Genomic DNA, 17,379 nt, shown 5'->3' on the forward strand with positions numbered 1-17,379 from the left:
CAGAGGGTCTCTGGAATAACAAGAAAATTCCTATTTTTTAGTCCCACATGCTGACCAGAGTGCCTTTCTAGTACGAAGGAAAACGTGTGTGTTCAGAATCATGGGATGGTCAGAGGTGATAGTGATAAAAGGTGTTTAATTTAATGAAACATTTGATTCTCGAGATAATAAAGTATCTCTCAGTTAGGATATAAGAATTTGCGTTAAAATTAACCAAAAAATCAATTTGTTTTTCGTAGTACCCATGCCTATCTGCTAGTGAAGCATGAATTTCTCTTTCTTTGAATTTTCTTTCTGTGACCCCTTGGCATGCTAGTAGTAACGCAGGATATTCACTATTGTATCTAATCGCCTAGTTCCCTTAGTCCCTTCCTACTTAGAATTATTTAATTTTGTGACATCTGTCCTTTTCCTTGACCACATTCACTTATTTATCCTGATATTTACTAGGATCCATTATGGAATAGGTGTTATGTTAGACACTAGAATTAAATAGATAAAAACCATATTTATTGTCCATTAAGTATATTTATGCATAACATGATGCAGATAAATATAATAAAGCCTTCTGTATAGTGCTGGGGAAGCAGGAATGTGTGTCCAAACTAAAGAATAGGATTTTATCAGATGGTCAAGGCAGAAGAGCTTTCAAAGCAGGTTTAAGTGTCACTTTTTTATTTAACATTTTATTTTTAAGTCATCTCTTCACCCAGCATGGGGCTTGAACCTACAACCCCAAGATCGAGAGTCACATGTTCCACTAACTGTGCCAGCCAGGCACCCCTAAGTATCATTATTATAAATATATAAATCTCCCTGCCAACTCAGACTTAATCATCTGGTCACATGGCCTGATAAATTCATTATCTTTGTGTTTTAAGGTTATTGTAGCAATAAAATATATCTTCAGTGGTATTACCAAGACTTTATTATCACTAATGGTGTTTTTCTTTTTGTGTTTTAAAGCCATGATGATAGGGGTGCCTGGATAGCTTAGTTGGTTGAGCGTCCAACTCGTGATTTGGGCTCAGGTCATGGGATCAGGCATTGCTTTGGAGCCAGCTTAAGATTCTTTTCTCTCTCTCCCTCTGCCCCTCTTTCCGGCTTGAGCACGCTCGCTTGCTGGCATGTGCGCACGCGCTCGCTCACTTTCTCTCTTTCTCTCTCTGTCTCTCTCTCTCTCTCTCAAATTAAAAAAATAAAAGCCATAATGATAAAATTAACAATTCTATAGTTATTCATGCCCTTAAAATTTACTGTCAATAGGGGCGCCTGGGTGGCTCAGTCGGTTAAGCATCCAGCTTCAGCTCAGGCCATGATCTCTTAATTTGTAAGTTTGAACCCCGCGTTGGGCTATGTGCTGACAGCTCAGAGCCTGGGACCTGGTTTAGATTCTGTGTCTCCCCCTCTCTCTGTCCTTCCCCTGCTCACGCTCCGTTGCTCTGTCTCTCAAAAATAAACAAACATTTAAAAATAAAAATAAAAAATAAATAAATAAATAAAACTTACTGTCAATAATAGGGATACCTGACTGGCTCAGTTGTTGGAGCATGTGACTTTAGATCGCAAGGTGTTGGGGCGCCTGGGTGGCTCAGTCGGTTAAGCGTCCGACTTCGGCTCAGGTCATGATCTTGCGGTTTGTGGGTCCGAGCCCCGCGTCAGGCTCTGTGCTGACAGCTAGCTCAGAGCCTGGAGCCAGCTTCGGATTCTGTGTCTCCCTCTCTCTCTGACCCTCCCCTGATCGCACTGTCTCTCTCTGTCTCTCAAGAATAAATAAAAGACATTAAAAAAAAAAGTTTTAAAAAAGTTTTAGATCGCAAGGTCTTGAGTTCAAGCCTCACACTGGGTGTAGAGATTACCATAAAAAAAATTTACTGTAAATAATAAAACAACAACAGAGTATAAATGTGGTATAATGTCCTTTTAGGAAAGAGGGAATTTTGGGGTTCTATCATGATGGTTCTAATGTTCTCTGATAATGGAGGAATGTAGTACATGGAAGGTTGACTGTAACTCACCTAATTCAACTACTTTCAATGAGAAGTCACATCTTCTGCATTCTGGTCAAGTTACCTGATGCTTGAACACTTTGAGTAATTCACTCCTCCTTGGGTAACCTCTTTGAATCTGAAATTGTCAGCCTTGATTTTACAACTTCCTAATTAAAATAAGTGGGCACTTTTAGAGCACAATTTTTTAAGATGATGTGTGATCTTCAATGACCATTTTAATAGAAATTTAAGATATTAAATCTCTTTAATCTCTTTCTCTTACTGGATTCTTTTTTCTACATTTTGAACTAATTTCTGTGTGAGTGTGTTTGTGTGTGTGTGTGTGTGTGTGTGTGTGTGTGTGTGAGAGAGAGAGAGAGAGAGGAAACATTCATGTGAATCATTTCTCTGCCTAAAATACACTTCTTCAAGTACTTAGATTATCTCTTTTAGGTAGAAAGCACATACTCTTAATTGTTTTTACATGAATGTCTTCTGTTTAGATATCTTACCATGGATGAAACACGCAAATTGTTACTTTTGCTAGAATCGGATCCCAAGGTTTGTTCTCTACCATTAGTGGGAATGTAAGTATTGTGTTATTATGAAAACCTTTTTAGCCACATATGTATTCAGATGTATATGATAAGCATGTTAATCAGTTGTACCATAAATATAAACTTAGTACTTAAATCGCCTTATAAAGCCACAGAGGCCAATGATTCTTAAGTTTTCCCATTTTCATAGCAGAATCAGTTAAAACCATATTTTGCCCAATCGTAGGAAGAACTCCAATAAATAAAACACATAAAGTCAAATTCTTCTGGTTGGAGTTGAAGCCTTAGAACCCTGTCTTTAACCTTCATTACTACTCCCTTTCCTTCAAGACACCTTGAAGAACCCAGAACTCAGAATAACACTTTAAAATTCACTGACAGGCAGTTTTTGCAGAAATTCCCTTTAGTGTTAATGGCATTTTGTTTAGAGTTTGTGGTTAATAACATTTAGACAGATTATTCAGTCAGAAATTTATGTTCTTTGAGTATTTGTTAGTGCTTACCTGATGTATAGTACTATTGGTACTATGTTGGGATTTAAAACTCTCCAGGGAATTTATAATAAAGGTGAGGCAGTGTGCCTAGGTGGCTCAGTCTGTTGAGTGTCCGGCTTCAACTCAGGTCATGATCTGTGGTTCTTGGGTTTGAGCCCTGCGCCAGGCTCTGTACTGACAGCTAGCTCAGAGCCTGGAGCCTGTCTTCAGCTTCTGTGTGTGTGTGTGTCTCTCTCTGACCCTCACCTGGTCACGCTGTTTCTCTCTCTCTCTCTCTCAAAAATAAATAAAACATTAAAAAATAAAGGTGAGGCAATAAAATTACAGATACAAACAGAAAAAGAATAAGGAAGTATATGAAGTATATGATTTATTATGAAATGAGCAATCTAGACAGTGAGAGCTGTTAGTATTTATTATTTGAGAGGGACATTTTCTTAAAAAAGGCAAACTTGAACTGGACCTTGAGTTTGGATAATAGAAGGGAGGAGGACTGGTGGTATATGCAGAGTTAAAAAATGAGAAGGCACAAATGTTCTGTAGACTGTGAAATCTAGCCATCTGTTTGCTGTGGTCCTGGTCTTGGCAATGGGTTATTGATACCAAGTAAATGCCTTATAAGAGCCTTGGGTGTATTGGGCTACCTATATATGTTACAGCATTAATCCCCTCAATACTTATAGTTTGGGGCTGTTGACTTCATTCTCCTCTAATTCAGCTCGTCCTTTCTAGTCCAGGCTAATTGATTCTAATTGATTCCTACTTTGATATCTGTTGTTAACCATTTTGTCTCCCACTATTTTCTCGTCCTCTTAGGGAGAAGAGGGCAGAGAGAAAGCTCGCTCTGTGTCTGTGTCTGTATCTATATCTGTGTGTTCCTTTTAACTATTAGAATGCTCTAGTGTTTATAGATTTCTTATTTATGACCATTAAATGTATTGCTGCTGAATACCAAGAATCTCTGCCATTTTATTGCCTTGAGGAGAAAGTAATCTGAAATACATTAAGTATGAATTTGGAAGTGACTATAGCTTTTAATTTCTATTTTTTCTTTTAGCTGGCTGTCTGGAATTATACATATCCATAGTCCTCAGGTATGGGCTTGCTGCTTACGATACATGTTCAGTTCTTCTCTTCAAGAAAGGCAAGTGATATTTTATTTTGTAGTTAATTTATCTTGATCTTCTCCCTTGTTCATATTTTACTGGTCTTATTTAAAATTCATGCAGTGCCTTAATACTTTTTTTTTTCTTTTTTCTTTTTTTTTTTTTTTTAATTTATTTTTGATACAGAGAGAGACAGAGCATGAGAGGGGAGGGGCAGAGAGAGAAGGAGGCACAGAACCGGAAGCAGGCTCCAGGCCCTGAGCTAGCTGTCAGCACAGAGCCTGACGCAGGGCTCAAACCCACAAACCTGAGATCTGACCTGAGCCGAAGTCAGAGGCTTAACCAACTGAGCCACTCAGGTGCCCCTTAATACTTTTATAATATTTCTAAACAGAAGACCTTTATAATACTTAAAAATTATAAGACTAAGGAAGCACACTAAAACAAACAAATCTTGGGGCGCCTGGATGGCTCAGTCGGTTAAGCGTCTGGCTTCGACTCAGGTCATGATCCCACCGCTTGTGGGTTCGAGCCCCACGTCGGGCTCTGTGCTGACAGCTAGCTCAGAGCCTGGAGCTTGCTTCAGATTCTGTATCTCCCTCTCTCTCTGACCCTTCCTTGCTTGCGCTGTTTCTCTCTTTCTCTCAAAAATAAAAAAACATTTTTAAAAAGTTTTAAAAATAGCAATTGCAAATACAGTTGACCTTTGAACAGTGCAGGTAGTAGGATGGTCAGTCAAAGATCTGCATATAGAGGTGCCTGGCTGGCTCAGTCAGTAGAGCATGTGACTCCTGATCGCTGGGTCATAAGTTCAAGCCCCACACTGGGTGTAGAGTTTACTTAAAACAAACAAACAAACAAAAAAGCTGGGGGCGCCTAGGTGGTTCAGTCAGTTAAGGCCTCTTATTCTTGATCTCAGCTCAGGTCTTGATCTCAGGGTCATGAGTTCAAGCCCTGAATTGGGCTCTGCACTAGACGTGAGGCCCTACTTAAAAAAAAAAAAAAATGCATAAAACTTGATTCTCCAGAAACTTATACTAATAGCTAGCTTGCTGTTGACCAGAAGCCTTATAGATAACCTAGTTAGTTAACACGTATTTTATATGTTCTATGTATTATATATTTTACATGTCCTCACAGTATTATGAGTATTCGTCAATAAAGCAATCTGGAGGAAAGTTCTTAAGAAAATCATAAGGAAGAATAAATATTTTTGTAGTACAGTGCTATGTTGGGAAAAACTCATGTTTAAGTGGGTCTGTGCAGTTCAATCCTATGTTATTCAAGGATCAACCATAGTATATATGGTATTGGCCTGTTTTTGTTAGATTGTATAAAATGTTTTTGTATGCCTGGGAGAAAATGATACACATTAAACCAGAAGGTGAGGTGGTTTCAATTTTCTATTTTATATATCCCAGTTTTGCTTGAAGTTTTTACAAGGAATATGTACTTCATAATAAAATGTATTAAAAAAATTTTAAATCAGTCACACTAAAAAAGTAAACATAAGTTTGCTCCCCAGTTTTCTTCCCAAAATTGGACCATTTAAGTATTTTATTAATTAGGTTGAGAGACTCATGTAGAGTTCTTAAAAGTGTACTTTCATTATCCTCCGTAAATTTTAATTTAATGGCACTTTTTTGTCCAGGGTTTTTTCAGAATCTGGAAATTTCATTGTAGTTCTCTATTCTGTGACACATAAGGATCCTGAGTTTTATGAATGCCTCCCCTGTGATGGCAGGTCACCTGACCTTCAGTTCCAGCTACTAACCAGCAAGGACACATTACATCTTTTCAAAGTAAGTGATGTGATTACCTGGCACATTTTTTTTTTAAGTTTATTTAATTTCTTTTGAGAGAGAGAGTGAGAAAGAACAAACAGGGGAAGGGCAGAGAGAGAATCCAAAGCAGGCTCTGTGCTGTAAGTGCAGAGCCTGGCGTGGGGCTCATTCTCACAAACGGTGAGATCATGACCTGAACTGAAACCAAGAGTTGGACACTAAACCAACTGAGCCACCCAGGTGCCTCTGATCCCTAGCACATTAATCACTATTTAGGGTTGCATGTTGGCAGTTTAAACCCAATGATCTTTACCCTTTAAAATAAATAGTAACTCAAGACTATCAGGGTTTGTTTATAATTATTCTTATTGAATATTGACTTTATTAATTTATGGCTAATACTGTTTTGTAAATTTTAGACCATGTCTCCAGAACCAAATTATAATATAGGATCAGAGCTTTTCCACAGAAAAACTTACCCATGTTCTTCTGAAACTTTTGAAGCATACCAAGAAATGTATATGTTCTATCATTTTATGATATTGAGAGTTAATTTGTGATCTTAGCATTTTGTGTGCCCTGTTATTCTTTAAATGTGTAGATATAACAAATGGTTTTTCACATTTGAAAGTCAGTGTTTAGGAGCACCTGAGTGGTTCAGTCAATTGATCGTCCAACTCTTGATTTCAGCTCAGGTCATGCTCCCAGGGTCATGAGACTGACCTCCATGTTGGGCTCTGCACGGAGAACAGAGCCTGCTTAAGATTCTCTCTCCCTCTCCTTCTGCCCCTCTGCCCCTCTCCCCCAGTTGTGTGCTCTCCCTTTCTCTCTTCCTCTCTTTGTCTCTAAAATTAAAGAAAATCAGTGTTTACATATAATTCTAGGAATCAGAATAGATAGTTGCTGTATCTCATAAAACACATAAAAATACATGTAGGTGATGGTCACAGAAAAGTAGATCTTTGAAATCATGTCATTATGTGTCATTATGTAAAAACATTCAAAGACCACTTTTCAGTAAAACGATGGATTGTCCTATGTCTCAGACCAATAATAAAAAAAATTCTGACAGTGCCTGTCTGGCTCAGTCAAAAGAGCATGTAACTCTGGATCTTAGCGTTGTGAGCTCAAGCCCCATGTTGGGTGTAAAGATTACTTAAATAAAACTTTTTTTTTAATTCTGTGTTTTATTGCAAAAATATTGAATACTTCTAAATACTCATGTGTTTTCACTCAGATCTTATTTTGTGCCTTATGTGTTTATTTTTTAAATGTTTATTTATTTATTTTTGAGAGAAGGAGGGGCAGAGAGAAGGAGACAGAGAATCTAAACAGGCTCTGTGCTGTCAGCGAAGTGCTCAAACCCACGAACCATGAGATCATGACCTGAATCGAAATCAAGAGTCAGATGCTTAACTGAGTCACCCATGTGCCTTTTGTGCCTTCTTTAATTTAATTTATAGGCTATATCAGTTCATATTTTAATTATTAATATTATTTTAAGTCAGGTCTAATAATTTACTTCCATTTTAGATATATCTATCACTTACTCTTTATATTCTTTATGTTATATCCTCAGTTCACAGTTATTGTTTTCTCTGAATCCTTGATTATTGAGTAAGTTACACAATACAGGTAATTAAGTTTGCACTTTCAGTTATGTAGCAGGGAAATGGACAGTTTAAAAAGATTACATAAAAATAGAACTAACATGTTTAAGGAATTCCACTTCTGGATATTTATCCAAAGGAAGTGAAAACACAAACATGGAAAGGCATTTGCACCCCCATATTCACTGCAATACTATTTACAGTAGCCAGGACATGGAAGCAACTTAAGGATCCACTGATGGATGAATGGATAAAGAAAATGTGTGTGTGTGTGTGTGTGTGTGTGTGTGTGTGTGTGTGCGCGCGCGCGCGCGCGCGTGTATGTGTATGCACACACGCGCACACACACACAGTGGAATGTTATTCAGCCATAAAAAAGAAATAGTCATTTGTGACAACAATGGCATTATGCTAAATGAAAGAAGAGAAGGATAAATACCATTTGATCTCACTTATGGATGAAATCTAAAAATCTGTACTCATAGGTACAGAAAACATTTTAGTTGTTGCAAGAGGTGGGAGTTTCAGGGTGGGCAAAATGGGTGAGGGGAGTCAAAAGGTACAAATTTTCAGTTCTAAAATAAGACATGAGGATATAACATATAACATGCTGACTATATTTAATAATATATATTTGAGAGTTGCTAAGACAGTAGATTCTAAAAGTTCTCAGCAAAAGGTGGGGTGCCTGGGGTGCCTGACTTTGGCTTAGGTCATGATGTCACAGTTTGTGCGTTTGAACCCTGCACTGTGCTCTGTGCTCTGAGCACAGAGCCTGCTTCAGATCCTTCGTCTCCCTCTCTCTGTACCCCTTGCGCACATTCTCTCTTTCTCTCTCTCTCTCAAAAATAAAGATTAAAAAAAAAGAAAGTTCTCAGGACCAGGAAAAATAACTATAACTCTGTATGGTAATGGATGTTAAGTAAACTTATTGTGAGCATTTTACAGTATATACAAACATTGAATCATTATGTTGTACACCTGAAACTATGTAACATGACATGTCCATTATAAATCGATTTTAAAAATACTTTTTTTATAAAGGTTATAGCAATAAAAATAAGTCTCCTACTTCCCAGTGTTTCAGAGGTATTTTTCATTCATTCATTCATTCTTTCATTTTGAGAGAGCGAGTGAACATGAGAGTACGAGTAGGGGAGAGGGAGAGGGAGGAGAGGGAGGGAGAGGGAGGGAGAGGGAGGGAGGGAGGGAATCCCAAGCAGGCTCTACACAGTCAGCACAGAGCCTGACGCAGGGCTTGAAACTCGAATCATGACCTGAACTGAAATCAAGTCAGAGGCTTAGCCGACTGAGCCACCCAGGTGCCTCTCAGAGCTACTTTTCACCTAAATAGAATTCTCTGTTGTTTCTATTTAAGTCAGCTCTCAAAGTATGCCCTACTTTATTTCAGAATGTTGAACCTTCTGATAAAAATTCAATCCAGTTTGAACTGACTGCTGAAAGCCAAAATGCAGAAGCAGAGTTTTTCAACAAAGTTTCCAAGAATCTTTCAATTAAAAGGTAAAATATATTATTTTCATGTCTAATTTTTTTATTATATTCATTAGCTTTGGTGAGTAATGAAAGTAACTCTAATCTGATGAAACCGATTGTATGTCTTACAAGATGTCCTTGCTTTAAATGCATCACTTCATACTCGGGTGAAGTGACAACTTTAATGTAGTTGTCATTTGAGTTGCTTTATTACATAGGGGCGGGAAGTATCAAATTATCTTGCTTAGGAAGAAGCGTTCTGTTTTTGTTTAGTTTGCCTTTTGTTTGTTCTTCTCTTCCTTGTAGTTTTAAACCTGGGCCTATTTGAGAGACTGTGGTAAAATATAACTTCTCTACCTAAAAAAGAAAATGGTCTTGGGGAATATTATTAATTACACAATGGCTGTGACTTTTTGGGTCAGTATATACTTTTCCTGGTAAAAAAGATACTCTCTGTATTAGGGTTCTCCAGGGAAACACAAACAACAGGACGGAGAGCGAGCGAGCTTTGTTTTATGGAACTGGTTCATGCAGTTGTGTCCAGAGGCGGTCTGCTAGCAGAATTCCCTCTTGCAGGGGGTTGTCCTTTGTTCAGTTAGAACCATCAGCTGACTGGATGAGGCCCATCTACATTTGGGGGGATAATTTGCTTTACTTGGAGTCTATGATTTTGATGTTAATCTCATCTAAAAATACCTTTACAGAAACAGCTAGAATAATGATTGACCAAATATCTGGTTATCATGGCCTAGCCAAGTTGACATATAAAATTAACCCTTCATATTCCTACCCCAGCTTTCTCATTTATTTTCCTGTATGCCAGGTAATGTGCTAATGGCTGGGGATATGGGGGTATTAAAAACAGAGTCATGATTTCTTCCCTCATAAAATTTATAGTCCACTGATGAAGTGCTTAATGTTCTCCATATTGCTTGAGTGGCCCATTAATTAAAGTTAGTATTTCCCAAATATAAAACATTATTTAAAAGTTACTTTGGGATGCTGGTTTATTCTTTGATACTGTGGCTCCAAAACTATTGTTTTTACAGTTAAACTCTACACCCAGTGTGGGGCTTGAACTCATGATCTCAAGATCAAGAGTCACATGCTCTACTGAGCCAGCCAGATACCCCTAAAACTGTTATTTTAACTTGCCCTAGTGGTTAATTTGTCTTTTTCTCAACTTTTTGTATATGACCTTAACCTGTCTTTAGGTCCCTTTTTAGTAGTTTGGTATCTTGCATATGAAACAGGAGGTGTAAGGTTCATTATAGATTATTGCTGTGATTGAGAACATGGCTTGACTTTTTTTTTTATAGCATTCACTAATCACCTGATTCTGTAGGTGGACATTAACTATGATACAATTCTAAAATAATGCCAACTATACCAACTTTATATAGAGGTCACAACATAATAGTTGTGAGCTCAGTTTATGGTATAAAACATCTGCATTCTACACATCATTATTCCATCTGTAAAATGGGAATTATGACTGAATCTGTATTAGTTTCTGGTTGCTGCTCTAACAAATTACCACAAACTTGTCAACTTAAAAAGAATACAAATTTTTTATTTTCCAGTTTTGAGGGTCAGAAGTCTGAAATGGTCTTTGATTCTAAAATCACAGTGGTGATAGGGCTGTATTCCTTCTGAAAGCTTTATTTTATTTTATTTTTTTTAATGTTTTTTATTTCTTTTTGAGAGACAGAGAGAGACAGTGCGAGCAGGGGAGAGTAAGAGAGAGAGGGAGACACAGAATCTGAAGACAGGCTCCAGGCTCTGAGCTGCCAGCACAGAGCCTGATGCGGGGCTCAAACCCAGGAACCATGAGATCATGACCTGAGCCGAAGCCGGACGCTCAACTGACTGAGCCACCCAGGCGCCCCTCCTTCTGGAAGCTTTAGTAGAGAATCCATTTTATACCCTTTTCCAGCTTCTAGAGGCCATGTGCATGACTCCTCTGGTGACCCCTACTGTCTTCAAAGCTAGCAATATATCATCTTTAAATCTCTCTTTTGACTTCTATCCTCACATCTCCTTCTCTAACTCTGACCCTTTTGCCTCCATTTTATAAGGGCCCTTGTGATTACAAACAGCCTACCTGGATAATCTAGAACAATCTCCACATCTCAAGATCCTTAACTTAATCACGTGGGCAAATTTCCTTTTCCTAACTGCAGTAAACATAGTTACAGTTTCTGAAGATTAGAAACATACCTGAGCTATACTCTCTCCATCTTTGGGCATTTTAAGTTATCCTGGAAATAGGAATATAGAAATATAACCTATATTCCTACAGGTTTTCAGGAACACTGTCACTGTCTTTTGAAGTCTTTATTTAAGATCTTATTGATGATTTATGGAAGAAAAAGCCAAATTTAGGAAACACTTATAATAATAACTTAATGTTATTTACTTACTTTTGAAAGAGAGAGAGAGCAAAGGCAGGGAAGGACACACAGAGAGGGGGAGACATTATTTAAAGCGACTTCAAGCTCTGAGCTGTCGGAGCAGAGCTCTGTGCAGGGCTCAGACTCACGAACTGTGAGATCATGACCAGAGCTGAAGTCAGACCCTTAACCGACTAAGCTACCCAGGTGCCCCAATTTCTTTAACATTGTTTTTGAAAACTTTGCCAGTTTTCAACTCTGATCAAAGCTTTAGAAACAATCTATTTTTAGGTTTTAGTAAAATGTTCATCTCACCTAAAGAACTGATGTTATAGTTATACAACATAAAGTTTTTTCTTTTTGCTTTAAGTGCTACAAAGAAATGGATTTTATTGCTCAATGTCAGAAATTTTATGTGTTTACGTTTGTGTTACCATAAGTAAAAATGTAGCAAACACTAATTCCTTGCCACAAACTCAGATGTTCAAAAAAATGTAACTTTTTTTTAAAGTAATTGAACTTAATTTCTAATTTGACCGCCCAATTGGTTATAGAAACCAAATCTCAGTCAATTAAAGGTCTGCTTATCTTCTGTCCTCTGAGGTCATATGCAGTTTGGAGGAATTAATGCTGTGCCAGTAGTAGCGATGTGGGGGGACATGATTATCACCCACCCAAGCTGCCATCTGCTGACGTGTTTCCATTTGCATCTGGTCTTTGGCCCTGGGTTTGTGCAGGCTTCTGCTGTGACCTGCTTACTCTAACCAGGTGGCTGGTTCTGTGTCATGTCTGTGCTGCACTGAGGCACAGGGGATACAATAATACTCTCCATGTCATTCTTGAGTGTAGGGGGAGAACTTTATGGGACTGAGTGCAGACCCTGCCACTTAAACACACCATGCAGACATTCAGATTGTTTCATTGCAGCACGTTGGCACAGAAAGAACTCTGCTCCTCCAGACCACCAGGGTTTAGACAAAGGTCTCTTCTGCTGTCAGACCCCTACCTGAGGGTTTCCTTGTGCTCCCTGGCCAGCGCGACGGGATGTAGGACCCTTTCCTAGGGATTCCATGAGCGTCTGTGCTCTTTTAACTTCCTTCTGGCTTTGCTTTTCTCTTCCCTGAACTCACCCTATTGAGATTTTATCTAGGATGCAAAACACCTGATACATACAGTCTTCCAGATTTTAGTCATAAATTCTAATTTCGGCTTTTGAAATTAGGACTCAAAATGTGTCTGTCTTCTATTGGGGCAGGTGGCTGTGACCCAATGACTACAACTGACTCAGTAGGAGGAGGTACCTCAGTTAATGTCTCCGAGCCCTCCCATCACAGCTGTCAGTGCACAGGAAAATGTAGTAGTTCTTTCCTAAGTTCCCTTTTTAACACAGTGTTTAATGTAGTGAATGTACAGCTCTGTCACCAGATTATAATTTTTTTTTAGAGAGACTGAGCACATGTGGACAGGGGAAAAACAGAGAGAATCTCAAGCAAGTACCACACTCAGCACAGAGGCTGACAATGGGCTCAGTTCCATAACCTTGAGATCATGATCTGAGCCAAAACCAAGAGTCAGATGCTCAACCAATTGAGCTACACAGGCACCCCTAAATTTTCTATGGCAAGCGCTATGCCTTATATAACTACATTCCTCAAAGTGTTAATCAGATAATCAGAAGATGCTTAGTAACTGTTGATGGTTGTTTTTTTTTTGTTTTTAGTATTTATTTATTTTTGAGAGAGAGACAGAGAGCCAGCATGGGAGGATCAGAGAGAGAGGGAGACACTGAATCCAAAGCAGGCTCCAGGTTCTGAGCTGTCAACACAGAGCCCGATGTAGAGCTCAACCCCAGGAACCATGAGATCATAACCTGAGCCAAAGTCAGACAGTTAACTGACTGAACCACCCAGGTGCCCCTGATATTTTGTGACTTTAGGAATAACTGGGTTAAAGTTCCCATTATCAGGCAAAGGGAGGTAGTTTTTAAGTATGAATCTGACTGGACCAGCTTTCCTAGGCAGCTAACACTGGCCTGAAAAAACAAAATTAAATGATCCAGATACTACTATGGCTTATTAAAGGACTTTATTCACTTTCAAAAAGAAAGAACGAATGAACACATAGATTACTGAAGACTTTTCTTTATTTCCTTCTATTTTTTAGATCTTCCCAAAAGTTATCTCCAGGGAAAATACCAATAAATGATCATGACTCTGGTGTTGAAGATGAAGATTTTTCTCCAAGACCAATTCCTAGTCCTCATCCTGTGAGTCAAAAGGTATCACTGATCTTATAAAGAACCCACCTATTATGTTTAGAAACCTAAAATCTTCATGTTAAAGCACTCAATAATATTACTTGAAACTTATTTAATTTTTATTCTAAGATATACCCGGCTATAATCAATGTGGCTATATATGTATATATGGATACAGTTATTTCTTGCAGGTATATATAATTATCATATGCAACATATATGTATATGTGTGTACATATTGTAATAAGTACATATTATTACTACTTCCAGGGAATACTGAGGCACAGATTGGTTAAATTACTTGCCCAGTATTATACAACTAGTAAATAGTAGAATTGGAATTCAGTAAAGCTAGTAATTCAGGAGGTTTGGTTTCAGAACCTGATGCTTTTTCAATCTTTATTTATTTTTGAGATAGACTGTGTGAGCAGGGGAGGGGCAGAGAGAGAGGGAGACACAGAATCCGAAGCAGACTCCAGGCTCCAACCTGTCAGCACAGAGCCCGATGTGGGGCTCGAACTCATAAACCATGACATCATGACCTGAGCTGAAGTTAGACGCTTAACTGACTGAGCCACCCAGGCATCACAGATCCTGGTGCTTGTAAAAACCCATATGGACTCAACATTCGGTGCTACTTCCAGAACTTGGCATTGATTCTTATTAACCAAATCTGAGAAAACATGATACTTGCTTTTGGAGACTACTAATCTGTCATAAATTTTTGATTGTAGAATTATTGTCTTAATTGAACTAATTACTTATTAGAAGAAAAAAGAATGGGAAAGATTTTTTTTTTTTAGTTTATTTATTTTTGAGAAACAGAGCTTATACACGCATAGGTAGGTGAGGGGCAGAAAAAAAGGGAGAGAGAGAATCCCAAGCAGCCCCCGAACTACCAGTGCAGAGCCCGACTCAGGGCTGGTCCCATGAATTCTGTGATCTTGACCTGAGGCCAAAAAAAAAAAAAAAAAAAAAAGAGTCGGGGGTACCTGGGTAGCTCAATCGGTTAAGCATCTGACTTTGGCTCAGTTTATGATCTTGATCTCCTGGTTTGTGAGTCAAGCCCCATGTGGGGCTCTGTGCTGACAGCTCAGCGCCTGGAGCCTGCTTCAGATTCTGTGTCTCCCTCTCTCTGCCCCTCCCCAGCTTGTGCACTGTCTCTCTCTCAAGAACACATGAATAAACATTATTTTAAAATAATAAGTATATAAATAAACATTAAAATATTAAAAAAAGAGAGAGAGAGACACAACCAACAGCCATCCAAGTGCCCTAGGAATGGGAAAGATTGTTAAAAATTAATATCAAATTATAACCAAATTTGCCACATCAAGTATTTAGTTTACTTTTTTCTGCTCTTTTCCAATTACTCGTTGATATTGATAAAAAGAAGAACAGCAAATAATTTCACTTAGTAGGAAAGTATTCTGAAACATTTATTGGAATATCTTTTATTACTTAAGATACAGAAACATTATTTGCTACTAGATCTATTGAAGCATTCTGCCAATGATTTCTTTTTCAGGGAGAGCGTAAAACAGTTTATTATAAGACAGTTTCCCATATTGTGTTATGTGATTTAAGCAACATTAATCAGTGTTCTAGTAAAAGGAATTCCATTGTTAAGTAAGTTTGTGAGGACAGGAACCTGCTTATTTTACTCACAGTTATATTCCGAGTGCTGGCATGTAGAAGATGCCCAGATAATGTGTCAACTATCTAAATAAAGAATAAACATTTATTTTTAACAAGTAACTGCATATAATTTGGAAAATATCAGTGCGAAGAAAGTGAAGCATCCTAAAAAATACTTTCCCTCTTTCATTTGTTTCCCATTTATAGGTTTCTAAGATCCAACCATCAGTTCCTGAACTTTCGCTTGTGTTGGATGGCAATTTCATAGAATCCAATCCTCTGCCTAAGCCATTGGAAATGATGGATAATGAAAACCCTTCTTTGTTCATTAACCAGCCTGACTGCTCGGAGCCGTTGCAACCCCAGCTTTTCAATGACAAACACAGCCCAGAAGCGGAAGCTGGAGAGCCTTCCTTGAGAGGGTTACCAGATCAGTTAGCCCAGAGCACTGTTCCTTTAAGACATGGCAAAGTCAGACCGTCATCTACCTGTAAAAAAGGGAACCCACATGTCAGGAACAGTGGTAAGCCATCTTCTCGTAATAGGCCATCTCCTGATACACACGTACACGAAGAACATCTTCTAAGATCCTCCACATTTAATTGCAAGCAGTCATCTCTTGCCTCACAGTCCCAACCACACAATTGCATTTTTTCAGCCTGTAATTCAGGAAGACCAGTGGAACTTCAGATACCTACTCCACCACTACCATCTTACTTTTCTACAAATGTCTGCAGTTGTTGTCAGCATCATGGCCACATTCAGTATAGTCCAGTAAATTCTTGGCAAGGAATGACTACACCAGGGTCCATTCAAGACCTCCAGTCTGAAGCCCTTCACAAACCTTCGTTATTTCACCCAGGTGGATATCCAGCTCTGCACCCTAATGCGTTCTGTTCTTCAAGTAGTCCTATAGCATTGAGACCTCAGGGAAGCACAGGTGGCTGCCCTCCCCACAGCATTGTGGAACCATCGCCTGTGGCAAGACTTCCTTCACATGTGGACCCTTGTAGCCCACGGCCCTGTGCAGCGTGCACGCACACACCCAACACCAGGCCAGATAACGGAATGATGGGACTGTCTCCAGATGCCTATAAGTTCCTCACAGAACAGGACAGACAGCTGAGACTGCTTCAGGCACAGGTTTGCAAGCTTTCTTAGTTCTTCTAAATTCTTGGTATTAATAAGGTTACTTACAAATATCTGGAAATTCTTTAGTAACTACATTTTATGGAGTAAAACTGTAGAATATCAGGGGTGCCCAGGTGGCTCCATTGGTTGAGTGTCTGACTCTTGATTTTGGCTCAGGTCACAATCTCCTGATTCATGAGTTAGAACCCTGCATTGGGCTCTATGCTGCTTAAATAAACATTTTTTTGAAATTGTAGAATATCAGAATTAGAAGGAACCTTGGAACGTGGATTCTAGTTCCTGTTGTTTTACAGATAAAATCAAAGGAGATTAGAGAGCGTATTATACTTTACCCAATGACACAATGCTAGTTAGGAGCAGAACCGGGAACAGAAAGCAAGTCTTTTCTTCCTGCCTTGTGTGTATCCTAACCTACAACGTAACTGTGTTTTTTTCATCTGTTGGCTCTAACGGAAAGTCTATGTAATCTACTAGACCTTGGTATACAACTAGATATAAAGCCTACACAAATGGATTCTGATGCCTCTCTAGTTTCTCAACCTGGTAGTATGTTTAATAGCTTTTAGCCGGTGTACCTTTAGAGAATAGTTCTGGAACATCTTCTCTGTATCCATACTAGATCTATTTCATTTACTTTATTAAGAAATGCTTCCTTTCTTCAGGCATTTATGGCAGTTTTTAGTCTTTCAATTATATTCTACGCCTTTCAGTCTTGTACCTTTTTTTTTAATCTTTGTTTTATAAAACTGTTTTACATTTTGCAAAAAAAAAAAAAGATAATGACATTTTAAGAAATTGTGCTTAGGGATACCTGGCTGGCTCAGAAGAACATACGACTCTTGATTTCAGGGTCATGAGTTCAGACCCCACATTGGGTATAAAGATTACCAAAATAAATAAGTA

The 17,379-nt window shown here is 38.5% G+C and overlaps 1 protein-coding gene across 1 annotated transcript in view; it reads left to right on the forward strand.

The window, feature by feature from the left end:
• Nucleotides 1-17,379, forward strand: part of STIL (STIL centriolar assembly protein) — a 60,159-nt gene that overhangs the window by 12,289 nt on the left and 30,491 nt on the right. The window contains exons 7-12 of the mRNA XM_029947760.1: nt 2,495-2,578; nt 4,100-4,186; nt 5,800-5,950; nt 8,954-9,063; nt 13,593-13,707; nt 15,532-16,467. Of these exons, the coding sequence (XP_029803620.1) occupies nt 2,495-2,578; nt 4,100-4,186; nt 5,800-5,950; nt 8,954-9,063; nt 13,593-13,707; nt 15,532-16,467 (1,483 nt within the window). The remainder of the gene's footprint in view (nt 1-2,494; nt 2,579-4,099; nt 4,187-5,799; nt 5,951-8,953; nt 9,064-13,592; nt 13,708-15,531; nt 16,468-17,379) is intronic.

Source organism: Suricata suricatta, chromosome 8, assembly GCF_006229205.1.
Source record: "Suricata suricatta isolate VVHF042 chromosome 8, meerkat_22Aug2017_6uvM2_HiC, whole genome shotgun sequence".
NCBI classification, from domain to species: domain Eukaryota; kingdom Metazoa; phylum Chordata; class Mammalia; order Carnivora; family Herpestidae; genus Suricata; species Suricata suricatta.